The sequence below is a fragment of the Falco peregrinus genome, chromosome 2 (genome assembly GCF_023634155.1).
Source record: "Falco peregrinus isolate bFalPer1 chromosome 2, bFalPer1.pri, whole genome shotgun sequence".
NCBI classification, from domain to species: domain Eukaryota; kingdom Metazoa; phylum Chordata; class Aves; order Falconiformes; family Falconidae; genus Falco; species Falco peregrinus.
Window position 1 is genome coordinate 110,543,533 of NC_073722.1, and position 19,885 is coordinate 110,563,417.

Here is a 19,885-nt window from a genome sequence, read left to right on the forward strand (position 1 = left end):
AAAGAAAAGAAAAAGGGCAAAGAGGACTCCAGAGAGACCACTGTGCAACAGAAAACAGCATTTAGTAACAGATGCAAAGTTCAAATACCGCCAAGTTGTAGTGAATCACTCAAGTGGCAGCAATTGTGTAACAATAGAGATACAAGGGCTGTACCTTAATGCAGTTTGCAATTAGCTGCTCAAGCTACGCACATGAAGTGACAGCCGTCGTATAGGAAAAAACATATTAAATAGCATCTTCTTGGAATTGATTGAGAACTGAATATCTGATGGTGTTAGTATCCTCAGAAAAAAGAGAACAACTTAAATATTCCTGAGATTTCTAACTATTTTTCAACATACTTTAAATCCCTCTTACAGTATATAACATAGAAATAACCCTAACACATATAAGAAAAGAAAATATAATCCTCAAGTGTTCTCTGGGTCTGTCACATTGATTTATAACAGTTATTTCTAAGACAGACAAAAACACACAGATGCAAACAATTACTCTATTTTTGTAGGCAACAAGTGAGGTGGGTGGTAACTGAGAAATTTTGAAAAATCCTGTCACAATATTCCGTTTTTTCTTAAGTAACCCTCATCACACAACAAACGCTCGCCACATCAGAGACTTTCCAGGGCCTGAAGGGCCACTTTGATTCCAGACCGCTGCAGGCATTAGTGGGGACGTAATTAGGGTAAAAAGTTCAACCACAGTTCCATGTCTAGAGTGCTGCCAGAAATAAATTTCCTCTCATTCACTGGTTTCTACTGTACCCTCCCTGAGAAACATATTGAAAACACATTTATCTTTGTAGAGTTTGTTCCTCTTCTAATTAAGTTTATAGCGTTTACAGTATTTAATAATTTAAAGTGGAATTTAAAGTGGCCCTGGAACCAGCAGCTTTGCCTGTAATGGCGCTGTGCATTATCTTTTCCCTGTAGTGCTTCTTTTGACAAGTTACTCAAGGAAGGTATGTGCTACAGCTGGTTTCGTCTGGCTATGCATTTAGCAAACGGCTACTTCCTTCCCTCCATCTCCTCCCCGTATCATTACACGCACGGGGGGTTGGAACAGCAGTAAAATGAAACTATGCCTCGGCTCGGAAATCTGCTTTCCCAAACATCCACACTATCCCAAGGATCGCTTAGAAAAGGTTTATCTTTTTACAGCTTAATAAATCAAAGCTTTAGAAGGTCAAAACTACCCATGGTTCTCACCAACTGGTCAAAGTTTGACCCCTAATACTCATTTTCTTCCTTCCAATTCTGATCCAAGATTAACAGTTTATTATAGTTCAAAGGTTATTTCTTACTATAGTTCACTCAGACAAGTATCTGGTATATCAGAAGAACAACAGCTCTTTCCTACCCTCGGTATTTACAAGTAGAAACACTACTTTATTCCATTAAAGCCATGTCTCCTAAAATTTTAATCTGTGAGAACACATACAGAAATACCAGTAAACATTACTTCAACATTGCAAAAATAATTGAAGGACATGAATATAATTTTAGAAATAAGTTACAAGAAAAAATTCTAGGATTCAAACAGCTCTTTTTAAGATGAAGAACACTAATATCTTTAGCACCTAACACAACAATCAAATCCAACATCGCTAAAAGGAATTGAAACTACTTTATTCAGGGGTTGCATCTCTCAGAATCTTAAAAGCTACCACACAACCTGTTAAGATTAAACTGATTTCTCCTGCAATAACCAGAGAGAATAACGTTTGTCATCTGCTAGAACGGAAGGATATCTTTGTAAGGCAGTTGACTGGATGGCACACTTTGCAGTTAATGATGTTTTACAGTTTTGCAACAGTACAAGAGCCTTTGGGACAGAATCCTTCAAAGATAACAGAAACGTGTGAGCTTTACCCAACTTAAAATATTCTACTATACTTTTTAGAACAAAACCAATTAAGTTTCCTTTCTAGAAATTTAAACTTATATGTCCACAACGTCTTCAAAAACTAAGGCTAGGGATTAAAACTATGACTGAATTTTGTGTAGTCCTCAATAAAAGACCACAAATATTTAATGAACTTCATGAAACCTATTTCATTATGTCAAATACAATGGAAAATCATAACCATCTGTCCAACCCATTTTTATGTGTGATATGAAAAAAACACGCCGTATTTAATTTTAAGTGGATACACCCTTTATACACTCAACTGCATATTCAGTCTCTGGCTTAGCCAGGTGAGTCCATGGCATAACCACTGCATTTGCAACGGCATTCCAGTAAAAATATTTCAGGGAGAGTTACTCTGAGCAGCGTGAGAACTGTGAACAAGAACTTCATTCGTCATTGCTAATTTCCTTCTCTTGGGTGATCCTTCCAGAAGGCTTTGCTATTTGCCTCTGACAAATCATTTCACAGCTAGCTAATTTTAAATATTAACAGCCACATACTCTTAGAACTGGGCACTGGATTCTAGCATTAACTAATTACTTTGCCAGATAAGGAACTGGGTCGTGTGATTTTCCGATACTGATGTGAGAAAATATAATGCTTTAATTGCATTGCTTCTATTCTTACTTGTGTAAAGCTGCTTTCTACCTAAACCTTAACATTCCTACAAACACATTCCCGAGTTAAACTTGTGTTAAAGTTAGTAGGTTTTAATCTACAGTAGCGATGTTAATAAAGCATGCTTCCTGAAAGTCTGCTGCCATGTAAAATGATCAGCAGGGGGAAAAAAATGCTGGCTAGCCAAAGATACACATTTTGTTTGCTCCAACCACTCCTCCTTCTTTAACTTGCCCTTATTTCCTTTCTCCTCCTATGATTAAAAAAGATGACCTCTTGCTTCTTATGCCCTTAAATGACCTCCATCCAATTCTTCAAGTCATCCAAAATTTTCCATCACTTGACATCATTAAATTCACATGTCTTTCTAAAAATACATGCTAGAAACCTAACACATGCCACAGGCTGGCTGCATAGGTTACTGACTGAGGTCCTTTACTCTCCATAATGTAGAAGGTTGGAAAGTCTACTAGCCTCAAGCTCTTACTTTTTAATCTTCTGTAACTGATCTTTCAATTAGCTATACCTTGTATAGTTATCTGATTATCATACATGCCTACATAAGAATTTCATACATTCCTAAGCTTTTATGCATCTATATTTGGCTATTTGGACAAAACGTGTACCAAAGTGTCAAATACTTTTTTTAAGGCTGGCTTAGAGATCTGGGTTGCATTTCAAAAAGATATTCAAGATTTTACCCCACCCCACCCCCATCTCCTCCTGAATGATTCACTAACAAAAGATGAAATACTGCTATCCAGAAACATGGTTGCTGGAACAAATCACTTACAGAATTTCTACCTTCTTTGTTTTGCTCTGTTAAAAGAGGGATGGGCAACAGAATAAAGCATTATAGCAAGCGAGTGAGACAACAGTTCACCAGCTTTAGCAGCAAAGCTAACCTAGGAAATTCCATCCTCTGTGCTCATTCCCACCTTCATGCTACAATCAACTACGTTGTCAGTTGCACCTTGCAATTTTGCATGCAATTGTTTGTAAGCCAGGTGACTGAAATAATCCATAGCATTAAAAAACAAAATTGGAGCATTGTTTTTTACTTTGATTATTCCTCTCATCTCCTTTTCTGTATGGTTCTACAACCAACCGAAGTGATGCAGCCCAGGGATGCAGAAAGCAGAAGCGCAGAGGCAGCGGCACAAGCACAGGTGAGTAGGAATTTTAAGCTCTCTTTGCTGCTTGTCAGTGAATCACAGAGCTATAGTCTAAAGCCTAACCTGCTGTAAAACCACAGCTCTACTGATATAATTCATTACCAAGACTGGTATGCATTTCACTACAAGGATTTTGTCCCCTATGTACAATAAACTGCTTAGCTAATAAGGAAAACAAAAAGAAAAACAAAAGAAAAAATTTAGAGTAGCAACAAAGTTTGGTAACTCATAATTAAGCACAATGGGGTAAACACTTGAGTCATCAGAACACTTGGCATTTGAGGCAAGGTAGATACTGGGGTTTAAAGAATTTAAAACATTCTGTACTCAGGAGAGGTGGTTTCACATGTAGGATGCTGCAGTTATTCATCTCTGTCTTCCCTGCTCCCCTCTCCTTTTCTCTGCACCTACATATGTGCCTTTGGGGTTTTTTTTCCTACTGGCATGGTCAGCTCTATTTTGTTAGCTTTCTTGTAACCTATATCATCTACTGAAAGGCAAATCTGGAATCACTCTCTAAACCATGTCTTCTTTCTTAATAATCTAAAATAAACCAAAATTATACTGGTCAATTTCCCCTCAAACTTCTCAATTAGCTAATATGAAGCATTTACTTAAATTAAAGGTATCAGTACATTTAAATTCAAGGAGAACAAAAAGCATGTATTTTGGTGTATTTGAAGGTGTTCTACAGATCCAGTAGGTTCCAAACTATGGTTTCAACAACCCATACGTGGAAAACAGGAAGATATTTCCATTTCATGCAATTGGTCTCACCCAATTATCTTTAAACTGAGTAGCTCCAAACATCACATATTCACTAGGTCTGCCATGAAGTTTTGCGGCCACCACTACTTTTTGTTGTTGTTGTTTTGCCAGGGGTGGCGGTGGTGGTGGAATTCTCTCAATTTACAGATTGATGTTTCACCACCTAAAAAATTCATTAACTTGTACCAAAACTCAACAGTTCACTTTGTGTGTGTATAAAGATTTATTTATCTTATCACCATGAACAAAGTAAGCATGCCTCTACAAATCTCCACAAAATTTGCAAATGTTCCTTTTTGGTTTTCCTTTAATTTGCAAATCTTGTAATCTAAGACTGAAGCTGACTGAACCAACATCTAAACTAGTACAGTAGTATCAGCCAAAAAACACAATCTGTTTCCCATTTAAGTGTCAAGACTGCATCCTTCTTCGGGGGTTCCAAAACTATTGTTTTGAAAAGATTATATAGTGAATCATGGAATGGTTTGTGTTGGAAGGGGTCCTTTAAAGATCGCCTAGTCCAACCCCCATGCTACACATTTCAGTTGTTTTACTAGATGGAAAATTTGACTTTTAAAATACAAAAATGTGTGTACCAAAACCTAGTCAGAAACTCAGATACAAGGGAAAAGTTGAAAAAACACAAATTTAATCTCCCCTGGTAAAATACTCATTGAGGGGAATACAAGGATTAAGATTGGTGCTGTATAGCTCTCTACAGAATTTTTACATAAAGCACATGCCAGGTATTAGTTTCAAAGTGCCAAGTTTGAAGTTTTAGAAGCAATAAAATTTTTTTAAGGCAGGTTCCACAAAGCGTTTAAAATCTAAAATTAAGAAATATTAAACTTAACCTTAAGATCTTAATACTGATATTCAAAGGTACGTATGTTTTATCAGTTATATATTATTTCAACGACTATGGTATTAGGTTACATTACAAAAGAGATGCAACCCCCACACCAAATTACCCAGAAGTTGATTTCTAAGTAAATACATTGTTAAATCTGTGGGAGACATACCAAAAATTAATAAGATATTTTTAGACCTGTCAAAAATCTGTCATTCAGTAAAATATTAGGGGATCTTCGTGGTAAACTATTGTATTACTAAGTTACCAAAGAGACCTTTCACTGTGCAAATAACAACAAAAATATTTTCAGGAATGAAACATAAATCTAAATATTCATTTTAGGCGAACATTATTTTGCATAAATTATTTTCATAACTATCTTTGTTCCATAATGAAGGAAAGAAGTCCTAGCATCTTATCACACACAAAATTACTCATTAAATTCTTGCTATTAAAGTACATGGCACATTAGACAGACAGCTAAAAATACTGAAATTATTCAATATAAATGATACTTCTGAAGTTATTAATTCATGACTACTTGAAAATTCTTTGGATTCCAGATTGATAAATGTTCTACATTAAAAAGAATACCTTTTTATCATATTTCCCTCATTATAGTGTATTTACTTTACAGCTAAAGGAAAAGAGAAGAATTTCCTGATGGTAACCACTAATGCAGACTAGTGGTCAGAACCAGGAAATCCCAGCTCCTAACTTGAATGTGTCAATATCTCATTCAAACAGACCTGAAAGATAAAATATGATTAAATGACAGTGCAGTGGATCTAGATAAAAACTATATTTTATCAGATCTGTATTCCTTCAATGGTTCAGCATCTTTAACACTTAAAACTTGCTCATGACATTTTGATATCTGCTGAATTCAAATTTCTCAAAAAAATTTATGCATTTGAACACACATACAGGACCACAAAATCATGAAGCATATCAACATATTTGTAAGTAGAATCACTCACCTATCGTATAGTTCTAACATATATGTTTAAAAATCTATATATGTATGTATTACAATATATATTACATATAAGTAATAGTTCTAACATGTTTTCTTATGATCAAGAATAGCATGCGATAATTTACAGCAACTCCTAAACTGTAATGAAGAGTCAATAACCTACTGAGGTTTTATCACAGGTCAGGTGCAAAATACATTTATTCTTCACCTTCCATCCAAAAAAATTAACAACTTCAAAGTACTTTCTAGAAGAGCTGCTGAAAATAGATTCTATATAAATGATTGCCAGGGAAAAGAATTTAGAGTACTGCCTCCAGACACAGCAGGGTCCAGAAATATTCCTCAACAGTAAGTCATGGTGTCAGCCACCAAATCTTCCAAAATGTTAACCATACCCCTTATTTATTAATAAACAGAAAACAAAAAATCCCACCTTATTTGGAAATGTCAAAATTACTGGGGATGTTCCAAAAAAAGAGTAATAATTGTCACAAATTTGAGCAGAGCAACCATAAATCAGAAATTCTGAAGAATTGCTAAGGAAAATGCAAATGATCATCAAGGCTGAAGAGATCAAACTTCTTTTGCCCCAGAATCATTCTCCTTGGTAATGATTCTGACAGATTTTTAGACAATCACCTGGGTAAAATCTGAATCGGAGAAACCCAGAGGACTGTTGGAAGTAGCAGAAGCACTTCAGGTCACGCATTTCTCCTCTAAAAAAGTGACAACCTGGTGTCCCAGTGAGGATGGGTACAAGAGCAGGGAGGCTGTAGTGATGGAATTGTTTCCTTGTGAGATGACGTCTTGCAAAGGTAAGGACACTAGTGCTGTTGTCAGAACCATGTCCAATCTCTACCAGTTTAAATGAAAGAAAGACAATGTAGTTTAATGTATCAGCATAACAGACTGTGTGTTGGAAGACTGGATTTCACTCCTGGGTTTGTTTTGAACTAGTTGCTTTTCAGAAAATCATTCAGTCTTTTAGGCCCTCTGTTTACCTTTCTGTTCAATGGGAAATATTTTAGTGTCAGTGCTACCTCATTTCACCAATTATTTCTCCTGCCATTTCAGTAGGCAGAATAGGCTCCCTATTACCTGCCCTTTCGTTGTAGCATGCTGACAGCTGCAGTATTTCATGCCATAGCCAACAATCTCCAGAGTAGGTGAGGAGATGACTGTAGTGAAAATATCAAGCACTTTAGAATAAACGCTCTAGAATAAACGTAGTATTTTCTTCAGATATGATTAAACAAGGTGTTTCATCTGTCCACAACCATTAAGATATACAGGAAACAATGTTAAGCAAAAAAATTCAAATTAAAAACAGAACTATAATTGTGATTCAGGTTCAGAGGCCATTTGTAACACAGCTATTTTAGTGTTCTACACAGGTTCTTTTTTATGCATAACAGTCATTATAGAAATGTAATCAAATGATCTATGAATGTAACTGAAGAAAAAACAAGTGTGACACTTGAGCCAATTTAAAAGGAGTGTGACTCCAGTTGAGGGCAAACTATCAAAGAACTCTTAACCAGAAAGCTACTGACAAAATAGGTAATTTGTAAGAACTCTTTCAAAAATAAATTGCAATGAACAGTAAAGGTAGAAAGAAAGTGTTTCAGAATTTTCTGTTAAGGTTTACCACCATGAGCAAACTGGTGCTTTATTAAAAGGGTAAGCGAGAGCTTGTGGCACAGTCCCTTTTTTAATGATGTGCTAGTCAGTCTTCTGGTCACGGGAAAGCCCGATTTAAAATCTTCTATTTGTAGCTATTTAACTACTGATAAGTAGTAACACAAACCTATCCATTCATTCTGAAAACGTATGAGCTTTTTTTGTAAAATAGCAGAAACTAGCAGTAATCTTTGAATTAATTTTCATTAACTGAGGAATACAATAACAAACTGAAAATAATAATCTTTATAGTTTGTTCATTTCTCAGATACCTCAACTTCTAAAGCAAGGGTATGAAGGAAAGTTTTTTTCCATCCAACATATCCTTTACATAAATAAATACACTGTTTAGATTAAGACAGAAACTCCTGCAAGAGCACTAATTGCATCTCTGGTTACATGCACTCTTATTTAGAAAAAGTTATTCATGAGGTTACATACACTTACAGAGCTGGGGAAAAAGGAGAAAAGTCACCACAAATAGTTTTGCAAGTTGTAAAAAAATCAATAGAAACACATTTCAGTTCTCTGCCCTACATGTTTTTTCTTTTCAACATTTAAGTCAGCTAACATTAATATTCTAGTTTAACACAGTAACAATACATACAGAGAAATTTACAGACTTGATAGTCTGCCTCCACACCCAGAGTAATTAAATACTTAATTGAAAAAGGTGCAGCACAGGATTAGGCTTACTACTGTAAGAAGATTTACATCAACTGTTTACGCTTTGATTCGCTTGTGTAGAGGATTACCCTCGAAAAGCAAATATTTTCTAGTAGATATAGCTGTAAATCATTTACATTGTCTGAATTAACATATCAAAGACACACAAAATATCTTAAGGTCCTCTTTTATAAGATGAGTGATAGAACAATACTGTCCACAGAGGACAAGTGTGTTAAGCTATTTTTCTAACTCAAAGAATTAGGTTTAACATGTATTTTGTTAATAAACAGTGAGCGGCTGTAACAATGAAATTGCTTGGTGCTTGCAACTCATTTGGTATATGACTGCTGGTTGAAAGCATCTTTAATTACTTTTTAAGACACAGTGACTGCTTTAGACACTTCTCAGTAATAAATCTGTCCAGAATTAATATCTGAAAAGGCTAATCATAAAATCATGATCACACTGAGAGCAAAATAAATGTAAAATACCTCTTCATCTATTTTATATCAAGAGTCTCTATTTTTTATTCCTTTTAAAAAAGCTTAAGTCATAGGCAAATGTGTGCTGACACACTGAAAAAAACCCCAAACTTGAAGAGCACTTCACAGCGTCATCCCATGAGCAAAATGGGAATAGAGCTTTAAAAATGTCATCTACTGGGGGTTTTTAGATTATATTACATTTTATACATAAGACTTTATTCACAAAAAACATTCTTACCCAGAAGATCCGATGCTTTTGCACACACCAAGAAGAGGCCGCTTCTCAGAAAAATTATCACATTTCTGAGCACCTAATAAGAGGGAAAACAAGAAAAAGCAATTCACTATCTACAATTTGTGTTACTTTTCAAAATACAGGTGTGTATGCTGTGGGGGCTCAACATATTGGAAGGATATTGGATACATAATACAACTCTTAGCCTGTACAAGATTAGTGATAAAAATGAAAATAACAGGCAGAGTCATGAACACCAGAAGAACTGTTTTTGAAAGAGATGTCAATGAGTAACAAAACAAGTAGCAAAATCTGGTCAGGATTTTGGAGTTATTTTCTATTAATTTCAGTTGGGGTTAAGGATTCAGTAACTGTAACAACTAACGCTTGCTGATTTTTCATTGTTTTATAAAAGCTGTCTGTAATAAGGCTGTCATCAGCTCTGCATGGGTTTCATACATTGGTTTCCAATTTCTACTACTGAGGTATAAATGGAGTATAACAGCCTCAGCTGTAAGAGCGCAGCTTAAGAGCAGCCACTCTTTAGCACGTGACAAGGGAGGCTGCCGGTGTTTTCCCAAAGCACGGCCATGCTTACAGCCCATGCCCTGCACCTAAGAAAATACAAGATGAAATTAGTCTTTAGTAAGTTTTGCCACCATGCGATTTAGGTCTCTAAGAAAGCAATCTCCAGCAACTTCCAGCAAGACTCAGGGTATGCCTACTGTTCACTCAAAGTGAAAACACTTTTAAGTGTTTTTAATCTACTTTTAAGATTAGCTTCACCAACCACCAGCATAGCGCCAGCAGTAGTTTGGCATGGGCTTGTCCTCTGCTCCAGTTCAGCCGCTGAGATAGTTCTGCCTGCCCAGGGGTCCATGTGTGCCACCACCGCTGGCACCAGAGCTAGGCAATTAAAACCAGTCCTTCGTCTTGCCAAAGTGCAGTCACACCTTCACTCCAGAACCATGAAATTGTTAAATACACCACACTTTTTAAAATGGGATTTTAAAGGTTTTTAAAACTTCACCTTATTGCTATGTAAACAGAAATAAAACTAAAATTGAGTCAAAAATCTCTCTTCTACTTTGTGAACATTCTACTGAATTTCAGCGTATGCTTCTACCCAATTTAAATAACAGAAAAACCACTACCACCACCACTACTAAATTTCCTCTGTTTTCTTTCAACCTTTGCCTTTTTAATTATCTATCTATAGTTATGCGTGTGTGTGGTGAATAATGGAATTTTATTTTTTTTCTCCAGTGTACACCAAACCCTTTGATCTATAAAGAATATTAGTGATATAGTCTGTTCAAAATTTAATTCACAAATACTGGTGTGCTGCACTAAATCAATTATTCAGAAAGGCACAACAATTAACAATATAAATTTTCACATAACAGACTCTGTTAATTATTAATAACTCAGGTACCTGCAATTAATTTGTAACAAAAACTGTTCAGTACTCTCATCCGTACAAGGATAAGTCTTCCCTCCTACACATTTGGGTATTTATAACATCAAATGGGTCACGTCAATAATTTCACCATCAACAATAGCTTTACAAGTAGCTCCAAATGTATTTTCCTTTTATTCCTATTATTCCAAGGTCTTTTATGAGTCATACCTGTACCGTATGTACTGACCTGTAAATTGATAAATGAAACCTATAGTCTGAACCTGGCAACCAATTTGTTTTCTTTAGTACAAGTAACAGATGAACTCCATTTGTTTCTGTTCACTTAGCTAGTCTCTCAGCATTAACGGTGAAATGCTGACTACTAGGAGTTCCGACATCGATTTAAGCAGAGCCAGGATTTTACCTTAAGTATTTAACTGTATTTTCTTTTTTTTTTTTTTTCCCACGAGGATATATCAGGACATGAATTCATATGTTTCTTTATGGTCTAGTTCTAAGTTTAACAACAAGGAAGGGGGCACAAGAAGAAGAAAGGTGGTGAGGAGTAAAGGGAAACAACAGCACAATATCAAAAGGAATACCAGTTTTTAATACCCACAGTACAGATTTGCGAAATTTATACAATAGGTGCTTAAACTTCTGATTTCAGTCTGTAATGATTGAGGCCTTCATTTAAAAAAAATAATAATATCCATTTGCTACTTCAAATATATACTTTCAGAATGTAAATATTAATATTGTAGAACAAGATCATTATTTTGAGGACTCTGCAGTGTATTAAATCAGGTTAATAGCGGTCCCATTCATGAGATTGCAAAAAGCGACATGTGCTGTTCTCTGCAATGCTTAATGGAGTCAGCAACCCTCTCTAGTTCTGCCCTGGGATTTAATCCTCCAAGTTATGGCAGATTAATTTTATTTGTAAAATTGTGTTTATTTGCATGTGCGATATACTGACGTTGTACACACCTGCTCCACACACAGTGTTTAACAAAATGCAGCAGGATGATTGAAATGAAAAACAGCTAGCTAAATCCCTCAGATACAAAGAGTATTGAAATCCTGTTGCAAAGTCTTTTTCTTAAACTCCTTCTATTCTAAATCCTTTTAATTCTGTCATATAACACTACAGCATTTATAAAAAGCTGAAAATCCTGACAAATCACACAATTAAAGTAATGAAAACTGCCCTTCCTGCCAACAAGGCACCACCTTATCTACAGCTCCATTTAGCTAAATGATATATGTTATTTTAAAAAAATCTAAACCCAGTTAGTACACTTAAAACTGAAAAAAAAATATCTGTGGCTAAATGAAATTTCATACAAATCAACATTTAGAACTTTATGAAGTCAAAAGGTTATCCACACATAAGCTCAAAGCAGCTTATGTACTGTACTGACGAAACTGTGAATAGGTATCTCCTGGGCCTAGTAAGGCCTCTCAATAATGCCAATAATAATAGTAACAACAACAGCAGCAGCAGCACACCCTTTTGAAGAATAAAAATGAAAACCCAGTGATTTCCATAGGAACTCAAAAGCTACTCAAAACTATGAAAAGGACCCTCATTTCCCTTCAGTAAGAAATGAACCATATAAATGTCAGCTTCTGACCTATTTAGCAATGGCATATATGCACGATGGAGTATATTTTTCCAGTATGTAATTCCACTGATCAAGTTCCATCACAGCCATTTAATAACGCAGTGTACCTCCTGTTCAACTAGACCCCTCTTATTTCTATCTGTTACTTGAAAATTGTGTTGCATTTGTGGTCCTGCCCCACATCAGCACAGCAGCCAACCAGTTATCTGGAAATGCATTAGGCATATACTACATATTGTTATCCCTCCCTATCTTGCTGCTTCTTTCCAGTGGAAAAAAAGAAAATAATAATTTTTCTTAACATTTCTTAATTAGTAGCATTTTGTTCTGCTTTGTTATTGAACACAAATGCAAAAAAGCACATGCTACTTGAAACAGAAGTGAAAAAGCTCAAGTAAGTGCTAAAAATAGTGTGTGAATTCTTTGCTCAGCTTCAGGGTAGCATCTATAAATGCTCCATTTCCTGCACAGATAAGCTGCAACTGCTTTACTCAATATTGTGCCTGATCAATGGCACTGCCACTGCTGTCCTCATCCCAGAACTTCAGGTGCTCCTTTAGATTAATGTTATAGACCATGAACATCACATTATTCTATCTCCCTTCACTCCCAGCATCACCCAGACATTTCAAGTTTCGAAGTCCCTCTCCAGTACCTGCATCATACCAAAAGTTAGTACACTAGAACACCCTTCAACACCAGCTGATTTCTGTATCTACTGCCTCCTTAGCCCACTCCACCCTCCCATTTCTGAGATCAGACAGCAATGTTGCAAGAAGCAACGGTGGCTGCAGAACATTATCTTGGCAGTTCTGTCAGACAGAGCTATGCATCTTTATAGAAAGTTGTATTTCCTGCACAGCACCATAGTTTTATTTTCTGATAATTACACAGGTTCTATATGAAGAAAAAAAAAAAAAAAGATGACCTTGAAACATCTGCTAGAGATTAATGATTCTGGAGTCACACATTAATTGAAGACAGATAGAAGTATTTTGATTGAATCTTCTTCAAAAGACCTCTTAAGATATCAGTGAAGATGGTGAAAGCTTAAGGTGTATTGGTCTAAAGCACTGACGTGATGTGGCTAGAATTGAAATGATGGCATACAAGTCAGTCCACACAGCTTCAAAGAAATTAGTATTTTGAAATGTCATGCTCCAAAATTCTTTCCTGTAATATCTATAAAAGGCTTACTTGTTATGCTTGAGAATTCTGTTCTGTAATTTCTATAATCCATACACATTAACGTTCATTATACCAGAACAACCCACATAACAGTTACAAAACACCAAAACTTAAATGCACACCTGCAGGACCAACTCACACCAACCCAAATCTACCAACTGCTACTGCTTGTTCAGCTTGTAGGGCTAGCTCCCCTACCATACATGCTATGCAATTATTTTTGGCCTTCAGGGACTTAAAACCACTAAGCCACCCAAGTGGTTGAAAACATACAAAACTCACATCTGCCTTCCCTTAGAAAGCAACCTAAATATTAGAGTTCTCTTCAGTATACCTGCACATAAAGCTGACTCAGCTTTGAGGTTCAAATTTATTTTACCAACATCAAAGATGTAAGCAGTAGAGATAAATCTGCTGCAAAATTTAAGCTTTCAACAGTTTTAGATTTTCAAATGCAAAACTACTCTGTGTTCCAATTAATTTTACCTTTTCATGTTAATTCTAGTTCTCAACCCTTCATCTTTAACATTCCTTTGGTTCATAGCTGTTTTAAACATAGTACCTCCAATGTATTTCCTTTCTTATTTGCTTTTTTTTTTTCCTTTCCTTACCAGTAAATTTGACTAAGCAGTCAAATTAATTGAAAGACGCAGGACTATTATATCATCTTTTCTGCAAGCAGCATAATCTAGAAAATGGCAATAAATTAATTCAGTTCACTGGATGAATTTATTTTCATAATGCTGGGACATGGAAATAGGTTTTACAGACAATGACTGATCTAAACCTCAACACACAAGTCTGTCATCGTGTACCCTTTACTACCACATACAACGCTATTCCTGCAGCTTCTCCTAGTTTGATTGACTTTTAAACTATGCAAGCCCACCTTAATAAACAGGATAGCACAAGGCAGAAAGCAGGTATGTAGCCAAGGTTTTGTAAAATGACTTCGGATAAGTAATGAAACACGGGAGACTAGCACGAACTCACTTCAGAAAGCAGCAATATTCTGATTTTGTAGGAAAAAGAAAAGCAAACCTATATTACATTCTTCCAATGTAAATGTATTATTTCTTAGCACTTATTTCAGAATATGCAATAGACCTCAAAATGAAGTTCAAAAGACAAAAAAAAAAAAAAGGAATTCTCAGTCTTTCTTATTTGTGACTTAATAGGTCAAAGAACATACAGAAAACCTAAGCAAGTAATATTTTTAATGTCTCTGTAAGTATCACAGAAATGCTAATCCAAAGAGAAAAAAGCAAAAGACAAATGTAGGAATATCCAAGACAGAATACTTAACAATATACAGGACTCAAACTTGGTATCTTTTCAATTCTACATGTACACATCCACGTAGTCTGTTACCTCAGAAAAATAAGAAAGCATCATGTAGAGGAAGTGGTGAAAAATTAGAAAACATGTTGAAGAAAAAATATGAATAATTAGGTCAATGTGGCTAAATAGAGCCATTAGGTATTTTGTGAGAGGAAGCCCAATAACAGAGTAACTTGAGTACCAGGGAGAGCATCACAAATCATAAAATGGAGAGAGATAATACACCCTGAGTTTTGCTTGGTTCTCACACTGTTATTCACTACAATGATGTTACCAACTGTTGACTCCTCTTCACAGAGGAAAGTAGCTAAAATTAACTGACAGGGTTCCAGCTTTTTTTGTATCTACCACTTAATATTTCCTCCCTTCTAATAATCACAAAGTTGCTTCAATTTGTCTTCAGACACATCTTCGTGTGCTTGTTTTGTCTGAAGAGACAGAAAAATCCAGAGCCCAGCAAACTGGGCCCCTGTATACATACAAGTAAGTACTCAAATCAAAGCATACATATTTGAAAGTGAAGAAGAGCCAGGCAAGTTAAAAAGCTGTGCCAACCAGATGGCTCAGCAGATAATGCAGTGTGTGGCACGCAAAGTGCCAGGACTTTGTATTTTTATTCCTAAGACTGACAGCATCCAGACAGAGATGTTCTCATACCCTGTATGTTAGCTACGCAACTTTACCTCCTCTCTTAAGCCTGAAACTTGGTCACAGTGTAAAACTTCAGCCTCCAAAAAGACCATTTATACTGCAAGCTCTAGAAAATAATCAAAGCTGCATCTACTGTCAAAAGCAACAGTAGATATTCTCTGTGCACAGAGAAGAGTTAATGTCTACGTTTTTCAGCGTTATTGACAGAAATCTCTCAATTCTTTACAGACATCTTATACGGGCTGCAGACCAACCATGCCACGGACACAGAGACATCAAAGCACTGTAGCACTGGGCCAGGTCAGATCTTGCCTGGTTTGTCAGCTCAGACAAAACCCTGCATGAATGCTGCAGTATAGCTGCCAGGTCAGAACAGTTCCAGGAGCCATTTAACTGCTCCAGCATGGCACAGAGCCTGAACTAATAAACCTCACCAGATCTGAGCTGGCAGCGTGCAAGGCCAGCTCCAGATACTGCACCATGTTCCTGCTACTAGGACCACTTACAACCTGCTAAATCAGATTTGGGGAGGCCTCCTTTGCAGTAAGCCTGCATGAAATAAACCTGTATGAAATAACTTTTGAAACAATGCTTTATTATGCTATGAAGCGCATGATGCAGCAGAGGATCTAACATCAAAGGACTAGAGCATTTCAACAAAATAGTTGACAAACTATTAAGTTCTGCTACTGTAAAGTCACCAAGTTAAAACCATGAGCTTTCCTTTCACACCTGGGAATGAGCTTCTTATCACAAACTGAGATCTGTTTCTAGGAACGTGCCAAATCCATCCACCAAGAGAGTCCTATTTTCAATAATTCCCTTTTTACAGCTTCACACAGTAAAATAGTGTTTGAGCCTACTGATGGTAATCAGCTTCTCCTTTACAAATTCCTTTTATTTTGTTCAGAATCATTAAAGCTCATGTGTTAGTTATCTAAGGCCTCTTATTACAGCTTTACTTTTATCTGATTCCAGATACTGGTCAATGATACATTCATGTACTTTTAATCAAAGATTTATTTAAACCAAGCCATGTAAAAAGAGAACAAAACATGTTTTTAAAAGGTTTGGCTTAATTTAATAGGAGCTAATTTGAATAGTTTTCTAATGCAACAACTATCATTGTCAGATGCTAAATATATGCAATTTAAGAGACAGAAAGTAACTGCTTGAAGGACTTCATAAGCAGTGTAACTTACTAGATTGAAAAAGCAGAAAGCACTATTTTACTATCAGAAAAGCAGAACTTACAGGTTTTTCTTTCTCCTTTTTTTCCTTTGAAAGCAGAATGGGCATAGACATCCATTACTTAATGACACGCATAACAGCAAAAAAACATAGCTCATCAGGAATTATTCAGTGTTTCCATAAACAGTACAAAAGGCACATGCTTGTGAAGTGTTTTGCTTTAAGTTACTTTAACCTAGAATAGAATTACAGAACCACATGTACACTACTTTGTATATTTCTCTACTCAGGAAATCACTGAGACAATATAAAATATGTCCATTAAACCTTTAACTTTCTTAATTTACTTTCTTTGAAACACTCAAAATTATTATAATTTACTATTTTTTTAATAATTTAAACAATTAGATTTTAGGCTACATTTTTGCGAGTTCACTAATTAATTCATAATATACCACTAAAATTTGTAATCCAGCATAATCCAAAGAAGCCTTGATCATCCTCTAAGTACACTCCTTTCATCCATGAAGCAAAAAATGGCAACCAATTTAAACTAGAATACTCAGCAGCTGTAGAGAATAGCTTGGCCAGTTGAACTTACAGGAAGTGTAGATAAGCAAAACGTTGCTGAAACCAAAAATGAGCCAAGACACCAACAGATCTTAGGCCTTTAAGAAGTCTACAATTAGATTTTGTGTTTAGATTGAACAGTGTACTTTTTTAAAGGGATCTGCTTGTTTATGCATAGTTGCTTTAATTCTGCAGCAAGCTTTACCAGGGGGTTAACTCAGAATTTCTGAAACAATCCCAGTAAACAAACTAAGCAGCTTGTCTTAGAACTTGATAAAACAGTATTAAAGCAGTAACAAAGAGGAGGTGCCTATCGGCACTCAAGGGATGATGATAAAAGTTCGACCACTAAAAAGGTCAAAGTGTTTGCATAAGGTTTACATAAAATAAGCAGAAGGGGAACAAATGAGAAGCTAGCGCCACCCCAAAAAACAGATTTCATTGTCTTGTTACTTTTACTGGAGTGCAAAAGCAGCCTTTTTTAAAAGTCTCATTAAAAGCTGCAATTACTAAACTTAATGCATGCACTAGTAAAATATTTAGATCATTTCACAACTCAGAAAATATTTTCTTCAAAAATTAAATATTTAAATAATCAGAAAAGGACACTTTCTCTTTGTACAAAGTATATTACTTAGATCAACTACTTCCTGCATTATCTTACTTACATTGTTTCAGTTTCAGCTCCTAGATGGGTATTAAAAAAAAAACAAACAAAACATACCATCCTTCTTAAAGGATACATACTTCCTTAAGTATAAGAGTTTAGAAGGGCATCACATTATTAATAGACTTTACAATGCACCATAACAGGAGTTTTTAACAAATGTTGATAATTTTTACATCTACTGCTATCAATCACCAACTTGGTATAAAAAACCAATTTCAATATTATTTTATAGAAATAAAATATTGAAAATCAGTGTTTCCAAATGGAATCTTTAACATCTCTGGACTGATCTCTAGCACAAATATTCCTAGAAATCCTCTGAACTACAAAAGAAGCAGCATCCAAGCTAAAATCTGAAGATAAAACTGCAGAAAGTGCTGGATTACAGAGCAGGAAGATAAAAATGACGTAAATAATACTTGTAGAAAGCCATTATGAAGGTGACCACTTAAAAGTAATAGAAAAATCTATGTATCAGGTTGTAGCAGTGATTTGGACAAAGATGTGCAAAAAAAAAAAGTTATGCTTAATTACAAACCATATATACTTACTGATTTGTGGAGCTGGTAAAATCCGCGCAGCTCGCACTGGACCATGGCGGACAGAAAAGAGTTCCTGAGCTTCACCACTGATCTGCAAAACATGCATCTTATTAACATACAATGTAAAAAAAAAAAAAAAGTATAAAAATATATAGATTTAGTAGGTAAGAAAGTTGGTAGAAAGTCATTGTACAAAACGTAGGTAAGAAAGTAAGTTGGTAAGACATTGCCTTTCTAAGCAACCATCCACAATTCCTCTAAATGAGAATATATCTTGGAGGTCTTGAATAACACAAATTATAGCAATAAATATGGCCTGCCTCTAAAAACATACGCCTTGGACCACATGAATGAGATACTAGCAATACCTACTATTAATGATTACATGTGTTTTAGAAGAAACAAGACTTGAAGTTGACTGCTGATTAAAATTCACAAAAATTCAAGGAATCCAAACCATAAGCATTTATTCTACATAGTGCATGCTTCTAAGAAAAATGCTAAGCAGCCAGTTATCAAGAATAGCAAACACTGGTGGTAAAAGATCAGAGGATTTGATATATTGGTACATTCCATATTCTTCAGGTGTTAAAACTCTGTTTAAAAACAGGGTGTCAAACTAATTAAGTTTGGCACTAATGGCAATCTTGACAAAATTAAATCAGAAGTAGTTAAGAAGACTTTCCAGACTTCCTGTAAATGGTCAGTCAGAATGCATTTTCATAACTGGCTGGTAATGGATCTGATATGGAATGTCAAACTTCAGGAAAATGGCAAACATTACAAAGCTCGTTTCCAAATAACCAACAACTTAACAGACGTAATGAGACTACGAACGTAGCCAACGTGGTGTCATAAAGTTTTGCCAAACAAGCAGTTTACAATACCAGAAGAGAACACAAATTTGAAACAAGGTACTTATGAATCAATAAACTATAAATACTAGTTAACTTTTTGAAATGTCATTTTATGGTTGTTCCCACTTGTTTCTGCACTTCAGCTCACACGTTCAAAAAGTTAAAATACTACTACTGTTTGACTAACAAATCATAAGTATAGTTCTTCAAACTCTTAGCTCACTTCCGGTCTCAACCCCAAGCCTCATTATTTATTATCATTCCTTTAGATAATGTGGGCAAAATGAAACTTACCCCATTGAAGCACAAGTCTTTCATAAACATACTTTGAAAACACTGTTCAGTACAGAGGTAGCCCATCATTCCATACATGGTAAGTAAACACAGAATGTAGAGAACTACTGCTTTTCCATATTATGCCTGGAATAACATTCAAGCTACACAAATGTGGGGAAGTAACACTCCTAGCCATTT

General features: G+C 35.5%; 1 protein-coding gene across 14 annotated transcripts in view; it reads right to left on the minus strand.

Moving 5' to 3' along the window:
• The window catches only part of BCAS3 (BCAS3 microtubule associated cell migration factor), a 370,182-nt gene that overhangs the window by 333,331 nt on the left and 16,966 nt on the right, over positions 1-19,885 (minus strand). For all 14 annotated transcript variants that reach the window (XM_055797243.1, XM_055797246.1, XM_055797240.1 and 11 more), the window contains exons 6-7: positions 18,564-18,645; positions 9,375-9,447 (exon numbers count right to left, since the gene is read on the minus strand). In XM_055797243.1, coding sequence (XP_055653218.1) covers positions 9,375-9,447; positions 18,564-18,645 — 155 coding nt within the window. The remainder of the gene's footprint in view (positions 1-9,374; positions 9,448-18,563; positions 18,646-19,885) is intronic.